Consider the following 17,692-nt stretch of genomic DNA (forward strand, 5'->3'; position numbering starts at 1 on the left):
GCCCCCCGCTCCCCGCAGCCCCGCAGCCCCGCTCCCCCCGAGCGCCCCGCTCCCCCCGAGCGCCCCGCTCCCCGCAGCCCCGCTCCCCCCGAGCGCCCCGCTCCCCGCAGCCCCGCTCCCCCCGAGCCCCCCGCTCCCCGCAGCCCCGCAGCCCCGCTCCCCCCGAGCCCCGCGCTCCCCGCAGCTCCGCTCCCCCCGAGCCCCCGCTCCCCGCAGTCCCCGAGCCCCCCGCTCCCCGCAGCCCCGCTCCCCCCGAGCCCCCCGCTCCCCGCAGCCCCGCTCCCCCCGAGCCCCCCGTTCCCCCGAGCCCCCCGTTCCCCCGAGCCCCCCGCTCCCCCCGAGCCCCCCGCTCCCCGCAGCCCCGCTCCCCCCGAGCCCCCCGCTCCCCGCAGCCCCTCTCCCCCGAGCCCCGCGCTCCCCCCGCCCCCGCCGCTGAAGCCCCGCCCCCGCCCCGCCCCCCGAGGCGCAGCCCGGCACGCGCGGTGCCTCTGCCACCTGGCGGCCGCGGCGCAGCCCCGCGCGGGGCGCCGAGCCCGTCAGCACGGCTGGCGCAGACCGGCGGTGTCACACACGACAACGCCAGCGCATCAGTCCGTCACACAGAACAGCATCGGCGGTGTTACAGAGCGCTTCTGGTCACCACAGCTCAGCGCCTCTCACGTGGGTCAGTAGCATCAGCCCCGCTGCGGGGGGAAACCGAGGCCGGGAGTGGGGCTGCGTGGCCAGGAGGGCCTGGGAGGACCCCGGCCCGTGGGCCTCAGCCCCACACTCTCCCATCACTGATGGTGCAGCCAGGCGCAGGCTGGCATCGCCATGCCCTTCAGCAGGACGTGAAGGCTGTGCTGCCAAAGGGACCGCAATGGCACACAGGGGCAGGCAACCAGGTAGGCAGAGTGACCCGGCGAGTAGCAGGGAACCGCGTCTCCAGGGCTGCTCCTCTGCACTCTCACCAGTGCTGCTCCGAGAACCCCCTTCCGAGAGCCCCAGATGCTTCAAGCCAGGCTGAAGACCCCCCCTGCAGCACTTACCCTTTGCAGCTCAGTCCTGATCTAACTGGGGACAATGTTGTCTCATCACCCCTAAGGACACTTTTGTCGCTAACATCGATTTCAACAAATTCCTGAAAACCTGCAGCCACCTGCCCTCACTCCCTCATACTGCCTTCCTTCATGCAAACATGTATGGGACATGGCATCCTCACGCCTACCCACCAAAAAGTGCCTCCCAACAGCCATCCCTCCTCACACCCATGTTCCCTGGGCCATATTCCGCCAGTTGCTTCCCACCGCCTCCCTGGCCCAGGGCTACTGCCCTTCAGCATCTCCTGCCACGAGTCCTTGGGTGCCAAGCGGATCGCTCTCATCTGACGAAGCCTGTGCCCTTGGGTGCGGGCTGGCTGTGCTCACACAGGCAAGCTCCAGCCTGTGGGCTCCTGCACAGGGACGGTCACCAGGTAGCTGGAGGGCACATAGCCCCTCTGGCCATTCACCTCCACCAAGCTCCACTCCTTGCTCCCCTTCTTGTCATGCGGCTCCAGCACCACCACGGGCTGCCCTGCCTGGAGGCTCACCTCCTGTGGACTCCTGGCTGCGAAGGAGAAGCCGGCAACCACCTGCAAAAGGTGGGGGAAGCAGGGAGGAAGCCCTTGCTGGACAGGAGAGTCAAAGGGGGAAAGCACACACATGGCAGGCCAGCAGGCCACTTCTGAGGGCAGTACAGCAGTGCCATTGATGTAGGGACACTGGGGACCCCACCAAGGACACTTTTGCTCCGTCCACCCCAGGTCTCAGCAAGGCAGACACCAGCCTCATGGGACACTTGGCCACGGGATGCGACACTCCCCTGCTAGGCACGTGGCTGCACATGTATGACTACAGGTGTGCTGGAAAAGCAAGGCCACCTTCCCACCCACAGGTTGCACACACGAGGACTAGCATGGAGCTGGTGAGGTTGCTAGGAATGGCCCTGGGGGGTGTCCCCCACTCTCACCTGGAAAGTGGGGGTGAAGGTGGCCATCTGTGGCCTGGGAGCTTCAGGTGATGCATATGAATGTCGCCTCCTTTCTGTGCCACTCTCCAGGGCCGGCATCTGCATCCTGGGCTGCTGGCTTTGTACAGGACAATAGGGCTGAAGTTTTCCAGCAGGCACAAACCCTCGGGGACCTGGAGGACATGCAGACAACACAGGCCATGGGGCCCTGCTGCCTGGCACATGTAGGACTGGTTGCAGGAGAGAGGAATGACAACTGGGCTGTTGCCTGGCATGGCACAGCAGCCCTGTTCAAACTGGTCAACCGCTAGGGGATACCCAGCAGCAAAACCACCCAAAAAGGGGGTTCAAGATGTTTCTGTATGCATGGGATTCTCCTTTCCCAGCTACAACACATCACAAGTGCTCCCCTGGGGAATGAATGGGGAAACCTGAACTTTACAGCTAATGGCTACGGGCGTAGCTGGCAAAGCAGAGGTGGGTTTGGGATGAGCAAACCCTGGAAGGGAGGGTCCGGGAGGCAATGGCCATCCAAGATGAGGATGTGGTCTGGGTTTGGTTTCTGACCCTGGTGCCAAGGCAGGGAGAGGCTCCCCATAGCGCTCACCGTACCTCCAGCATCCACCAGCCATCTGCTCGTGTTCCCCTTAGTGTCCACACTTTGCAGCAGAGCTACAATCTGTCCCCTTTGCAAGGTCAAGTCCAGGTCTTTGCTGCCACTGATGTTGCTTGTCACTTGGTAAAGTTTGTCTGGGCCGTGCTTGCTCACAAGGGAAAGGACCTTCCGCTCCTCAGCAGGGTTCAGAGGCTGGTGGGGAGCAAGAGACACCGGAGCATTTGATGAGACATGCAGGAGACTGAGGCCTTCCATATACGTGTGCTCTGCTTTCTGCAGGCTCACATCCCAGTGAGAGGTTAGAGGAGAAACTCCTTCACACTATCTGCTCTACCTCATGGTTTGGAGACGAGTGTCCAGTACTAGAGGAGCTAAGACTGTTTCATCCCTGGTTATTCCCACCCAGCTGTAGCCAGGGGCTTGAGGGAAATACTGGGGCTGCAGCAAGCCCCTGGGCCACTTTCTGAGCCAATTTACCCACCAAAGAGCTGTTCTGCACCGGGGAACCTCTTTATCCAGCTGGTCTGAGACATCCCCTTCCCAGCTCCTACCTGTGTCACAGGGCTTGGCACGACTGTCTCAAACATCTGGCAGAAGGTACGGAGCTGAGCACCAGACTGCTGCAAGCTGTCTTCCACCATCTTCCAGAAACTGGGCAGAGGCATGTGGCCATGGGGCATCTGTGGAGACAGACTCTGGAGATGAGAGAGGGCCCTGGGGAGGGGAAGAGCTGTGGGTAGGGTCAAAAGAGAAGAAGCAAGAAGAAAAAGGGTGAGAAAGCAAGAGAACAGACCCGGTCACTAAAGATGCACCTTGCATTTAGGATCAAAGCTGCTCCTCTCTTGTCTTTGAGCCACCTTTCCTGAGCAGGGCCATCACACATGGGGCTCTTAGGCTGCACTCAGCCCACCAGAGCAGTCCCTGGGTCCCGTTGTTCTGCCCCAAGCCCACAGCCCACCCCACCCCACCCAACTATAAAGGGAGGTGGGTAGATGTAGCTCCAGGGTAGATGTCTGCAGCATAAGCATTCCAGACTGAGCAAGGGGGATCCACCCTCATGACGAGGTACGTAGGAGCAGCGCCTAAAAGGATACCTCCACGTGGCTGTATCTTGTTCTCATCTTTGTAATGGGTCAGGCCAGGGCCATGCTCTACCCCAGGGCAGTGGACCGGCCTGATCACCATGTTCACAAACGTCAACCTCAGAGAGTACTGTGCCAGTGAGGAGTGCTGGGAGACGTCTCCCAGGAGATGGGGGTCGAGGGATGCTCATTCCTCAGGCCAGAAGCTGTTTTTCTCCTCCTTGCCTTCCCAGCACAGAGCTCTCACAGAGTTAACACTGATCTCTCAGGCAGCACATCCATAAATTACCAGTGGTGTTCTCAAAGAGAAAGCAGGACAGTTCCTGGCAGCGAAGAAGAGAAAATTTGGCTTTCCCCAGCCAAAGAGGAGGAGAGATTGTTTACAAATGCTAGGCAGGGAGCTGCGTGTCAGCAAGAGAAGGCTTGGGCTACAGCAGACCTTCAGTGCCTCAATGTCCAAGCGATGTCTCAAGCCTGAAGAAGGCAGGGGCAGGCCTGGCTCAGCACGTGCAACAGTTTGGGCACACACGCCAAGGGGTCACTCTCACCTGCTCTAGCTCCTTTTCTGCCTGGCGCAGCACCTGGGCAGCCAGGTCCCATTGCAGGGCACTGAGGGAGCACAGTATCTGCCCCAGGAGCTGCACGGTTGCCTGGTTGAACCGTGGGAGCTCAGCCACGAGCAGGGCATTGATGGCAAGGTAGGTGTTCATGGCTGCCTCCTCGTCATATGTCACACTGCCCATCTCGCCCTTCCGTTCTTGGATCTCCTCGTAGTCCAGCAGCTTGTCCAGGCGCTTCTTGACCAGCTGCTGTGGCCCCACCAGCATGTCTGAGAGGCTGCAGAGGGGCTGGCAGACCAGCCTGTCCAGTCGTTGCTTCTGTGGGGCAAGAAAATCCAAAATGTGAGGCCCCCAAACAGGCCCAGCTGTCTGCATGGGGCACTGTTGTACAGAGGAGAAAAGGTTTGGGGACCTGTTGGTGGGCTTGTGTGGAATGGGGAGCATCTGAGGCATCCTTCCCTGAAGGCACACAGGATGCCAACCAAAGCAAACTGTTGGTACCGAGCAGAGCAGTCAGGCATACCTTGATTCAAATACAAATGCAAATGATCGGGTAGGACCCCCGTGCACAAGGTCCCAAGGGCCAAGGTGGGTGCTGCAGTGACTGTCCCATGCAAGTTGTAACGTCTTGGTTTGACAGAGGCCCTCAGCCCAGGGTCTGTTATCCCACGTAGCTATCCTCCCTCCCCATACAGGCACTCCCCGGGGATGCCAGCATCCAGGTGTGGGGTTCAGGCTGCCCTGCCACACTCTTCACTGCTCGGAAAAACCTCCCTGTTGACATTCAGAGCAGCAGCCACCACCCAAGAGGGAGTCCTGGATAGCCAGACAGGGGTGGTGGAAGGAGACAGGTGGGGGTCTCTTGGGCTCCTAAAGGTAAGCACAGATGTCCACAGGTTGTGTGTAAGTGGGACTGGGGTTTGGTGGCAAATGCCCTGTGTGAGTCAAACAGTACACCTGGTCTTCCCACCATCCTGTCCTCCACTACAGCCCCGCCTGTATGGCTGGCTCTGAACATCAGGGCCCTGAAGGCACAAATAGTCTTTAATGGCCCAGACCAGCCTCACCTGGGGCTACCCCTGCTCACAGCTCATTTAAGGGCTTTCTGTTTCTGCAGAATATTGCCGTGGGTGTGTTTCTGCCTCTGTTTCCTGGGTGGACCTTGGACCTCAGCTATAGGTAGTTCAGGTCCTGGATGAATCCATCACGTAGATGTTGCAGCTTGTCTCCAGCCCTGGACGGACTTTAGAGTTGTGTTGTAGCTGTCTCTCTGGCCCTGTCTCTTCTTTCCTACATGGACTCTGGAGCTGGTTTCCCACTTTTTGTGTCTGGGGCTGCTGATGGATCCTGTTACTTGCCCCTGGCTCTGCCTGCAATGTTCAGGCCCCAGGGGCCTGCCTGTTGGTGCAGATGCTGCCTGCTCTGGGGTGGCCCCTCAGCTCTTGGTTGTCCTGCCCTGGGGGAGAAGCCAGCCTCTGCTGTGCAGCTGCCAGAAGATGTGAGAGCATATGCTTGGCTGAAGGAGACCAGGGAAGGAGCACTCACAAACTCTGGGAAAACGGTGCCGTGGAGGTACTCTGCAAAGCGGCGGTACTGCTGGGCAGGTCCCTCGTCGATCTGCAGTTCGCACTTGTGTGGAGCAGGCAACAGGAACACCTGAAAGGGAGAAAGCCATCAGACCTGACCTGCAGAAGCTGCCCAACACTAGTTAACCCATCCATAGCTTATCCCCGTGTTCCCAAAGACACGCCAATGTCCCATTTAGGGTGCTCTGTGCTAGCAGCTCTGTGGGACTGATGCTTTAGCTACTCTTGTCTGCAAGACAAGGGAGCTTGCTCAGGTGTTAATAGACCTAGAGGAGACTCAGGAAGGAGTCATGCACTGGCTTGGTGAAGGACTTCTACCCCAACAAGGTGGCCAATGCTGCCCTGTAGCCCCAGGTGGCCTGCCCCAGTTTGATGTCGCCTGGTGCTTTGACATTTGGGTTTGGTGTTCCAGTAGCCCTGGAGTTTCTTGTATTTGTGCACAAAACCTTCCCCCCACCTCTGCAAGGAGAGTAAGACTGACGGGAAAGGAAAGCAGCTAAGGATGGTTTGGGTGGAAGCACTCCTCTGCTTTGAGAGGCTTTGCTCTAATGATAAACCTGGGCAGCAGCCTCCTACAAGCCTGCAGGGAGATTTTGACCCACAACACCTAGACCACCAGAAGGGAACACAGAGCTCTGAGACCCAGCTTGCTTCTGGCCAAGGGAAGCCAGCTCTCTTCCCTGGGCGAGCTTTGCTACCGCTTGGAGCACTGCTCCTGCAGTTAGTCCTGGAGTAGTTTCTGCTTGATTCCCATCAACCACGGCTACCATGGGTCTCTCAGGATGCCCTGATCTCTGTCCTAAACCCCGTCTTATTTTTGCCTGTGGCTATGTTTAGGAGACCTTTCCTTTATGTCCTTCCTTACCACAGGAGGGAAAGGAGATGGAAATATGAAAGGGGATTGACCCTTTGAGCGGAAGACAGCAGCTCTGAGACCCCTGTGCTGCTCCCCAGCCCTGCAGGGGCTCTTACACAAGCAGAGGTGGCTGTGACAATTGTTGTACGAACCAAGATTTGTGTCTCCTTGTGGTGAGGACACCAGTATAGAGAGATGAGGGAACCACCAGTTAGCACAAAGTCAGGTAAGACTGTCTCTGTCCTATGAGAAGATGTTTTCATCAGCCCTCAGGATGGCTGTGAGAAGCTTTCAGAGGGAGAGAAGTGGAGCATGCATGCAGCCCCACCTTCCACCACCAGCAGCTCCTCTGAAGCAGCATCCAAGCTCCAGCACGATTCCTAACCACAGCTTATTATCTAGGCTGCCCAGCCTGTTTGCAGACACTTGATGTCCTGGCTGAAGCCAAGGTGCCAGCTTAGAGATGCAGCTCAGCGAGGGGCAGTGCCAGGCAGGTCCCCAGGAGTACATGATGTCCCAAGGAACGGATATACCCCATTCCCCTAGCTGATGCCGTGTCTCACTGGCAAACAGATTACTATCCTCATGCTTTCTATGCTAACCCTATTTTATCCACTTTTTGGGCTACAGGGAGTTTTTCAATCCCCCTTTCCTCCTTCGCAATCCTAAATGGGGAGCCCTTCTCAATATTTCCATGACAGGGTCTTTCCAGCCCTTGAATTGCTGCTTTCTGAACCCTTTGCCATTTCCTGAGGCTTCCCTGATACTACTGTGTCTGGGGATTGCAAGTTTTGCCATCAATTCATTTTCCACAGATGCCCCAAGGGATTTCCATGAGAAAATCATACCAGCTACTGACCCAGGTGAGCTCAGAAAGGAAGTTTGTTGTCAGGCCTGATTTGGGGGCATTTCTGCCTTATACCCGTTACTAACACAAAAATTCCCAGGCTGAGAAACACTCAGCCTTTTCAGCCATGTCACGCCTTGAAATAATGGTCGGTTTAAGGACAGATTATTCTCAAATGATACCCAGATCAGACTGCACTGATGAACCATCAACTTTGTTTTAAGCTCCCCTGGACCTGAGCAATTGTTGGATGTTGTGCAAGTCCCTGGCACAACAGTACAATTTAGCTGAGAGATGCAAGTCCCTGAACAGCCCCAACTACTATTGGTTTCCACAGGGCTTGAAAGTATTCTGCAACCCCAAGAAAAGGGTCCCGAGGCCTGGATGGGGCCAACCCCCTGTCAAGTAGTCAAGGTTTTACCTCTAAATGGCCCAGGTAGGAGGCCACATTCTCCTTCAGCATGGCCACACTGGACACCACACACTGGAACTTCTCTTCCAGGTCGTCGTACTCCTTGTCCTCCGTCTGCAAGGCAAGGGGCAGCTCATCACCAGCACGGGCACGTCAGGCAATGCCTCCGGCAGGGCTGATGCCCCTTGCTGGGTGCTGACAGAAACAGCAGCCAGGCGCTTTGGCGTCTTACTGAAGCTCACAGTGCTGGGGACGGGCAAGGGAGACCCTGAGAGGCTCCAGGAATCTGAGAAGGGCCAAGATCTAGGGTGCTTCGGGTGCAGGTAGAAACAGGGCTTTTGGCGTGGTTGCAGTGCCGGGAACACGGGGGTGCCTTTCCTTTTGCTGGGGTGCCCAAGGATCCTCTAGATCCTTTGGGGGCCAAAGTTCTCCCCTGCAACGCTCTGAGGCAAGGAGCGAGGTGTGTACCTGCATCCCTTCTACCCTACTGATCCTCGGGATGGAGGACCGGGAGGCATCCTTAGGCTGCTCGAAAATGTGACTGTGGCTCTCGTGACAGCGTGGGCCACTGGGTGTCAGCATTGGCCACCCCACCTCGGCTCAGCCAGCCAGGCATCTCGGGAGGCAGCAGAAAGCCCCAGAAACAACCCGAGGAAAGGCAGCAGGTCCGTGGGTGCAGGCAGTGGGGTGCGCGCTGCCCACCTTGGCCACGATGCCGGCCTCGTGCATGAAGAGCCGGCTGAGCCGCGTGGTCTTCTTGGCGATGGAGTGTGTGTTGAGGCGTGCAAAGCGGTCCCGCAGTGTCAGGTGCTCGGCCTTGTTGTATTTGGTGGCTGCCTCGGGTTGGGGCACACAAGGTGGGAGGAAAAAAAGATCAGAAGAGGAAACTTCAGGGCAGCAGCCTCAGCAGCCTGAGTGGGCAAGGCGGGTGAGCAGCACAGGGGCCCAGAGCTGACAAGTCCTGATGAACAGGATAAGCACAACCCACATCAAAGAAGGGCAGCCCTGAGGAAAGTACTATGAAAACCAAAAAGAGCAGCAAGCTCCCATTTGTGGGGAGCCTGATTTCTCCTATCCCAAGGGCAGGACTGTTCATCCCTGTTCCCCAGTTCCAGGAATGCAGGCAGACTAGTTTTGTGCTCCACCCCGCCATGCCACCCTGCTCCTGCAGCCTTCAGATCTTGCCCAGAGTGACATTTGCAGGACCAGAGCAGTGCCAGGAGCTGCCCGCACAAGTCTGTGGCTCCACCAGGCAGGATGGGTGGTGGGCGGGACAGCTTTGAACTGATTGAAGTGGGAATGAGTACAAGACCGAGGGGAGACAAATGGGGTTGGGCTGGGGCTTGCCAGACACCATGCCCCCTGCCTGCACCGTGCCTCCTGACCACTCACCTACTTCTCTGCGCCGTTTGTACTCGTTGATGTTGGCATTGACCTGGGACATGGCACGGACGGCTGCCTGCAGGGCCGGGTAAGCACTGGCACTGGCGGGGGTGTTCTCCAGGATCTTCCCCAGCAAAAGTGGGTATTTGGTGATTCTCTGCACTGGCATCACCAGGAAGAAGCTGAGATCCGACACGCCCGTGTGAGGCCTGATGGAGAGGGGAATTGCTTAACGTTGGCATGGAGGGCTCCCTGCCGCTTCCCCCAGCTTCTCTGCGAGCATTTTGGGGAGAAAGCAGCGCCTCTGCAGCTGCAGGGGAGCTTTGCTGCCTTGGACCCACAGACAAGCTGTGCCCAGTAGCTGGGGGCAGGTTCTGGCTGTGAACTCCTGCTCTCTGCCAGCTGCAAGGCCACCCCCCCGGGAGCACTGGCAGGGGGACGCTGTCCCTGCCAGCCCCGAAGGCAGTGCCAGCCCCAGGCGGGTGCCCTGCCTCCCTGAACAGTGCTGTGCTTGTCTAGCTCGAAGGCACGGGATCAGCACTTGCTCCAGGGGCAATGGGGAGGGGAGGGTGTGGGCAAAGCGTGGGCCGGCTGCAGGCAGGACTCCCCTTCTGCCTGCGTGCAAGGCATTGCTCGCTGGGAGTCACATCACCCGTGCCCTGAAACAGAGAGCAGTAAATGCCAGCAGCTCCTGTGCTGCTGCACCTGCCTCTCCTGGCTCCAAGAGTGTTTGTGACCCCCCTGATAGTTCAGGAGAGGTTCAGCAGGTCCTTTGGGGCCAGCCCATCCCTCTGGTCAAGCTGGTATACACGTGCCATCTGTGGGTACAGCCTCTTGGCTATGGAGCGGGCAGGACCTGTGGGTGCCACCCCATTCCTTGTTTTGGGGTCCACCATAAAAGACCACCAGCCTGCAATGCCCCTTCGGCAAGTGGCCCCGAGGATGCAGGACAGGCTGACAGAGCAATGCCACAAAGGTCATAGCCATGATATTACACTCAGCCTGGGGGCACATACCCATGCAGACAGCTTGACCAGAGAGGTGAAGAACAAGGCCAGTAGGCAAAACAGGGACAGGGAGGTGGTGGCCTCAGCCAGCAGGCACCTACACTGTTGCATTCAGGGTCTCCAAGATCTCCTGCTGCAGCCTGGAGTCCTTGCGGTAGCTCTCCACCAGCAGGAGGGCATGATCATAGCTGGCACAATAGATCTTGTAGACAGTCTCCATCTCCTCCTTGAACTCCTGGAACAGGGTGCCTGGGGAAGGACAGCGAAGCTGGGAAGCATGGCCCTTTCCTATGGCCCCAGAGAAAGGCAGAGGTTTCTCCCCAGTGCACTGGATGAGTGAAGCCGGCAAAGCAGTGCCAGCCAAACACGCTGGAGCAGTTCTCTGCACCCCGGGCCCTCTGCTAACCTGGCCCTGATGCTGCCCTCCCCCTCACTTTCTGCAGGCTGGGCAGGTCTGCCTTGTCCCACCGGGGTGAGCGTGGGTGGCAGCGTGCAGGCAGCAGTGCTTCCCGGAGCCAAGGAAGGTGCAGGAGGTGTCAGGGCAGGTGGGCTGGAGGCTGCACCTGGGCATAGCACCGGGCAGCAGCACTGCCAGCACCAGCAAAGACATCAGTGGGCACGGATCAGCTCTCGGCACTGCACCACTTACTGATGCAGTGCAGCTGCTCATGCTCCTTGGTGGCTGTGGCCTCAAGCCCCTTCAGAAACCGTCTGGAGACATGGAGGATGTCATCAGTGTTAGAGAAGAGTCCTTCCAGGTCAAGATCAGGCAGCTGAAGGGAACAAAGATGCCCCAGGGTAAGCCAAATACATCAGACAGGTGGACCGTGTGTTCTGGAGGTACAGATGCCCTCCTGAGCACTTGTGTCCTTCCAGCTGCCCCACATGACACCAGAGGAGCTGGAGCAATGCTTTGCTGCAGGAGACACTGGGTATGCTGAGACGCGGCTGTGCTCCCGAGTGGGGTGATGAGGCCTTTTCATGTTACAGATGCAGGGTTAAAGCTGTAGGACGGCTGCACTGGGTCAGACCCAATGTCCATCCAACCCATGACCTTGGCTGATTGAGGTGAGCCCAGGAAGGTGGAAGGTGAGCATGTGGTGACCTCCTTGCAGTGATTTGGGTATCTCTCAGCTCTTGACAGATTCACCCTACAGTCTCTAGCCCCTGGGCAAGGGGACATACCCCATCTCACCTGCTTCTTCTGGAGGTGTGCTCGGATGTCCAACACACAGAGCTGGATGTTGTGGACGTAGCTGGCCTCAGTGGTGATGAGCTCTTCCACGGCCAGCTGCTGGCTCAGCTCCATCCTGTTGCAGGGCATGATCTCCTCGTAGATGGCTTCTTGGGTCTCGGCTGCATCCTCTGCATTGGGCTCTGCCCCATGGGCACTCGCCATCTTGGTGGGGCACTCTGCAGGGAGTGGCAGGGGGTTAGGGGCAGGCTGTGCAAGGGTGCTCCAGTGCCCAACCCAGCCCCATGCCCATGGTCCCTGCTCTGTGTGTGGGGAGCACCTCACAGCACATCCTCGGGGACACTCAAGCCATCTTCATTTACAAGCAAGGCGTGGATGACACTCCAGAGCCATAAAAAGAGCTGCAAGCAGGGGCGGGCTGGCTGCAGGGGATGGACACCCATGTGCGGCAGGCAGGGGTGGCCTTGCCACACACACGTGCCCAAACGCCAGCGACTACGTGCAGGGTCAGGGTGCAGGCAGGGGCCTGGCAGCACTACCCCAGCACTGGGGCTGCGCAGGGACTGGTCCCCGAGGGCAAAGCAGGGTTTGCCACCTCTCCTCACACTCCTTGCTGCCGGGGCTAGCTGATCCCTCCCTGCCTTGGCTGTTGGCACCTGGCACGTTGCCTCGCGTTCAAGAGTCCTATTCAAAGTACCAAGAGTGTTTTGCAGTGCTTGAACAAGAAGCGTTTCTGTGCCAGGGAGAGCTGGTTTAAAAGTGACAGGGATGGGGGGAGAAGTGGGTGAAGCTGCAGGCACCTCTGCCAGAGGCACTTGCAGTCCCTGCTGCGCAATGCCCGCGCCCTGCACAGCACAGCCTGCTCCCCTCTCCTCTCTGCCTGTGGAGAGCATGAAAAATCAGAGCTGATTCATGCCATTTCCTTCTCAGGGAACACTCTGCTCTGATACAGGGGAGGATGGAGAAACTCCCAAAGCATCACAGATAATACTTAGTCCCAGGCAGGAGGCCTTGAGAGGGAGACAGCACAGCCCACAGCAGCACAGCACACAGCTTGGCTGGATCCAGACTCCAGCCAGGGAAAGAGATGCTGCCAGGCTGCCTGTCCATGGAGGCTGTGGAGGACGTGAAGAGCAAAGGCAGGATGGAGGTGGCTTGGCAGGATAGGAGTGAGATGGCACAAGCAGCAGCACTGGGATGGTGGTTCTGCCTCTGCTCTCTGCTGCCTGCCCAGCCAGTGACAGCTGTGGGAGCAGGGAGAGGGGCTGGCAGGGCAGCCCGAGCCTTCACTGGGGAAGGGTCTGGGTAACAAGCAGGTGATACAATTGTGAGCACCAGGCAGGGTGAATGTCCCCTCCTGGCATATGCCCACTGCTGCACCAGAGGACAGCTGGGCTTGGCACAGCAAGCAAACGCATGTGAGAAGGTATCGGACCTCCGCCTGCCTTACAGGGGCACGTTACCCTGCCAGCTGTCATCCCTGACCTCTGCAGATTTGGCTGTCACCCCTGACTGCTGCTATGGGACATGGGGAGTAGAAGGCACTTTCCTGCACCCCTTTGGTTGCTTCTGAGGTGTCCAGGCAGAAGGATTCCCATTAAGGGCTGTTGGAGAAGCCCAGAGCCCTCTGTCTGGGGGTGAAAGCAAAATCCTTGCTCAGAGGAATGGCTGCAGAGCAGAGGCAGGTGGAAAGCCCCGATCTGAGACAGCCCCCGAAGCCTGGAGAGCTGTCCTGAAGCGCAGGGCCATGCAGGAGCTGGGCTGTCACTGGTCCCCGCACCAGCATCCCCCAGAGCATGCTGCTGCCTTGGGGGCTCGTCCCTAGGCTGGGGAAACCTCTTTCTCTCCCCTCCCCCCCCCGGCCTGACACATCAGAGGAACAAGGGAATCGCGCAAAACCAAACAGAAGCATTTCTGGGCAGCGCTGGAGCAGGCAGGGAGAGCGGGGGCAGGTTTTACTCCCCAGCTCCCAGGCAGCCGCCTGCCTTTGACATGTCGCTGCCGCCTCGGTGGCTCCCAGCATCCCTGCCCCCAACGCCGCGGGGACCCGGCAGCGTCCGCAGCCAGCCCGCAGCGACCCGCACGCAGGGGATGCCGCAGCCGCAGGGCCCCCCCGACCCCGCGCCCCGAGAGACAGGCGCCGGCCCTGCCGCGCCCACCCCCCCCCGCGCCCCGAAACCGGCTGCCCCGGCCCCGGCTCTTACCTGCGGAGGCGGCCGGGGCTGGCGCCGGGGAGCTGCGCCCGGCTGCGGTCTCTCGCCGGCTGCCTGCGGGGAGTTAATGATCAACCCGCCGCGCCGCAGCCGCGCTGGCACGGCCGGCGTGGGCAGGACGGGGCGAGCCCGCGGCGCGGGGTGGCGGCACCCACGCGGGGGCTGGTGGCCGCGGGGCGGGGGCTGGTGGCCGCGGGGCGGCCGGGCCGATGGGCAGCGCCGCTCCCTGCACACGCCCGGCGCGGCGGGGGGTCTGGCGGGCGGCCCGGCGGGCAGCGGCTGCTCAGCGCCTCCGCTGCCAGCCCCGGCGGGGGAGGATGCGGAAAGCGAGCGGGGGGGGCGGTGCGGTGCGGGGCGGGGGGGGGGGGGCGGGAAGCGCCGTACCTGGGTCTGCGTTACCCCCCGGCACGGCGGCCGCAGCCCCCGCCTTGCCCCTTGGCATCCCCCATTGCCGGCAGCAGCACGGCAGCCCCGCTGTCGCGGCACCGGCTGCAGAGCGGGGACACAGCGGCTGGCTCCTGCCATAAATAAACAGGGACAAGTCCTCTGCGCCTTTTCATGGCCCTGCTACGGCTGCAGCGGGCTGCCACCTCCGCACGAGCTGAGCCCCGGTGCACCCACAGCCCATCCCTGCACGCGTGGGCTTCCACCCTGTTACCCCGCGGGCCGGCATGGCCCTGGCCACGCGTCCCTCCGCTCTGCCATCGCCCGGCAGCTGATCTGCCGCGGAAAAGGCTTCGGAGCAAACAGAAACGAAAATATACAACCGAGGAAGTGGCTGCGCAGAGCTGGCCGTTGGGTGTTAGTGGCTATTTGGCGTGAAGTTGTTTTTTGGCTCGTGAGGTGTTTGCATCCGTATAAACAAGCTGTTGAGAAGGGAGATGGTGATGTGCAGCCAGCTCCCGCAGCTGGGAGCTCGGCCTCGGTCTGGCCACAGGGAGGGGACAGCAGCACTTGGCTTTGTGCATGCTGACCTGCAGTATCCGAAAAATGCGACGGTAAAAAGGACTCCGAGTCTTCCCGTGACTCACACAGGTCACAGGCAGTGCCTGTGTCTAAAGCCAAACTTCCCCACAGGCCAGGACAAGCTCTCTGGTGCAGACCCTCCCTCTGGGACCTTTCCTGGGGGTGCAAGCCAGCCCCCTCCCCAGCTGAGGTGTGGGGGCAGGTGTGGGCTGCGCAGGGCAGCACAGGGCCCGCACACACCTGCCCTGCTGGCTCCCACCTGCTGCTGGTGCCAGGAAGGGCAGCCTGCCCCACTGCCTTCCCTGCCTGCATCCCATCCCACCTGTGGGGCTGTGTCAGGCTCTGAGCCAAGAGCATGAAACTGCCTCCCTCATCCCTGTGCTGGAGGGATGCTGCACCACACAGGAATGGTTTCAGATGGATGAGCTGGGCAGCAACGTGGCAGGAAGAGCCAAGGATGGGAAGAGGCAGAAGTATTAATGCCCAGGCAGGTCTTTGGAGAAGAAGCCAACGCACGGCAATGTCCCCTGGCTGGGTGGCTGGCTGGGGTAAAGCCATCGCATGAGAATGGTTCCCAGGCTGTCCCATGCCATATGGATTTAGGGAGATACATGGCCACGAGAGAGACCTGCACATGGCTGGGCAGTGAGGGCTTTACCTGGCTGTGGCCTTGGGGACACAGATGTTGTCCTTCCTCCCTTGCAGGTGGCAGCAGGGATTCAGTCCTTGCCCAGGTGCTTTCTGAAGCAGCGAAACGCCTGGCTGGGCATCCTTTGTGCAGGCATCGCACAGGTCAGGAGTTCCCCAGCTCCATCCCTGGGCAGGATCTCTTACTGCTGTGTCCAACAAACCTGTCGCCCCTTGAGGTACGTCATCTCCACTTTGCTGCCATCAGCATCTTTTGGCAGATCACACCAGGGCAGGTACCACGCTCCTGCAGCTGCCGAGGGAATCCTGGCAGGGCACCATTCCGCCCTTGGATGGTGTTGTTGCCCCACTGGGTCTGGCACAGCAGGGCAGCATCCCTGGCCACTCACTTCTCCCTGACCAGCTCATGCCATGGGTGTTTCCTTGGGCATATTTCCCATTCCAGTCTGGTTTTTCAGATGCTGGGTAACCTGGCTTCAGCAAGTTCCCTGCAGGATGGCCTCGCCGCCAAGAGCTGCAGGGAGTGGCTGAAACCTCCTTCCCCATGGCCGTTTCCTTCCTGCCATGCTGCTGACCCCACACTTCTGTCCAGCCCCAGGGCTGGGGCTGCTGCGGCTAGGCTTGGCTTGGCTCGGCTTGGCTCACGTGGGCGGCTTGGGGAGCGGGAGCAGTGTCACAGGACTGTCACCACTCCAGAGCTCCCCAGGGAGGCGTGAGAGTAGGCTGGCTTCCCTGGTCTGGCTCTCCTCACAAGGGAAAAGCAAATAGGTGCCAGCTGGTCAAGAAGAATTGTTTGTGTCCCAGGGCGAGGCGTTGTGCTCAGGTTATGCCAAGCTAAAGGGTCCCAGCAGGGTGGGCTGTCCCCTGGCACTCTTGGCATTTCGCACTCTTGTGGGAAGCCAGCACTCCCAGCCTGACAAAACCTGGCAAGCAGTGGCAGGGCATGGGACTGCGCATGGGACTGTGCGTGGGACCCTGCAGCCGCTGCGGAGGGCAGCAGGGAGGCAGGACTGCCTTCTCCCAGAACAGACCCAGGTTTGTGTAACCTCATTGCAAACCTGTTGTTACAGGATGTTTCTCACAGAGCAAGGGTGAGCCACCTCCACGGATCTGCCCGGCCATCTTCATACCCACTGCCACAGCAGGAACGCTCTGCCAGCTCTTCTATCTAAATAAAAAACACAACCCCAAGCTGCTGGTAGAACAAGGTACCCCCATGACACTCCTTGTGTGATGACCACAGGCCCAGTTCAAAGGCTGGAGGAACACCTGCTTGATGGTGCTGGGCTCTGGCTCCAAACAGGCATTGTAGTAAAAGCATCAGCAAGAGGGAGGCAGGTTTGCAGGGCAGGAGGCTGCCAGCTGCCTGAGCTAAGCTCATGTGGCCGCCCAGCGTGTACGCAGCCACCCAGGGAGAAGGTACCATCTCAGCCAAAAAGGTGGTTATTTTCCCTCAACATCTCACCCCAAACTTCTGCTGGCTCCTGGAAGGCTGACAAGCATTTTCCTAGCTCCTCAAAATGTTAAAGCTCAGACTATTTGGATGAAAGCTAAAGCCATCAGGGGGCTCTCTGGGAACACACCAGACAAGCTGTGAGTTAGGCAGGGCTCACACAGAAAATAAACACAACTTCCAGCCATGCAAAGCACAACAGTTCAGGCTATGCCTAATAAGAACAGGCGGGGGTTCCTCTCCAAGCAGCGGGTTTGCACAGGAAAGTAACATTTCCTCTATTTAATCTTTTGCATTATTACTGTTCTTTGGATTTCTTTCCAGTCTTGAAAGGACTTTGTGACCACACGCCGCTATCAGCCATTCGCGGTGGAAATGAAAACACGGGGGAAAAAATTGCAGCCCAAGAATGTACTTGCAGGTGCGTCCTAATTGCAAAACTTCCTCCCACACTGCAGTTCTAGGAAGTGGAATTTGCCTCCAACACCATTGCGTGTGCATGCTGTGGAAAGCAGGGGAATTTGAGCTGAGGTGTGGAGAAAGGAGGAAAACACTCATGAAATGGAAGGTCTTTATCCCAGCATGAGCAACTCCTGAAAAACCACATAGGTGTCATTCCTTCCTCTTCTTTCTTTCCTTCCTGGCTAATGTAACCTGTGCTTAAAGCCTCCATGGGAGGGAAGGAGGGCAGTGTGTACCTGCTTGGGATAACCCCATCCATGTACTCGGTCAGGGCTGCACCTGCTTCTAAGCAAGTATGAATTGTGTTATCTCCAGAGGTCTGGAAGGAGCTGCAGGCTCCAGCCTCATGGCTGGAGGGGCAATGCCTGCACCAAGAGGAGAAGCACAGCCTAAAAATAAGCAGATAGAATTTGATCC

At 59.1% G+C, this 17,692-nt stretch overlaps 1 protein-coding gene across 1 annotated transcript; it reads right to left on the reverse strand.

Moving 5' to 3' along the window:
- Positions 1-470: 470 nt before the first annotated feature.
- Positions 471-14,606, reverse strand: ARHGEF37 (Rho guanine nucleotide exchange factor 37). Its single transcript, XM_055719472.1, has 14 exons — positions 14,131-14,606; positions 13,738-13,800; positions 11,534-11,751; positions 10,988-11,111; positions 10,440-10,587; positions 9,341-9,540; positions 8,651-8,781; positions 7,958-8,062; positions 5,793-5,903; positions 4,236-4,565; positions 3,157-3,285; positions 2,602-2,797; positions 1,990-2,162; positions 471-1,612 (listed from the first exon to the last, which is right to left on the reverse strand). The coding sequence occupies exons 1-14, from the start codon at positions 14,186-14,188 to the stop codon at positions 1,403-1,405; spliced, it is 2,196 nt and encodes a 731-aa protein (XP_055575447.1). The 5' UTR covers positions 14,189-14,606; the 3' UTR covers positions 471-1,402.
- Between the last annotated feature and the right edge of the window lie 3,086 nt (positions 14,607-17,692).

Source organism: Falco cherrug, chromosome 8, assembly GCF_023634085.1.
Source record: "Falco cherrug isolate bFalChe1 chromosome 8, bFalChe1.pri, whole genome shotgun sequence".
Classification (NCBI taxonomy): domain Eukaryota; kingdom Metazoa; phylum Chordata; class Aves; order Falconiformes; family Falconidae; genus Falco; species Falco cherrug.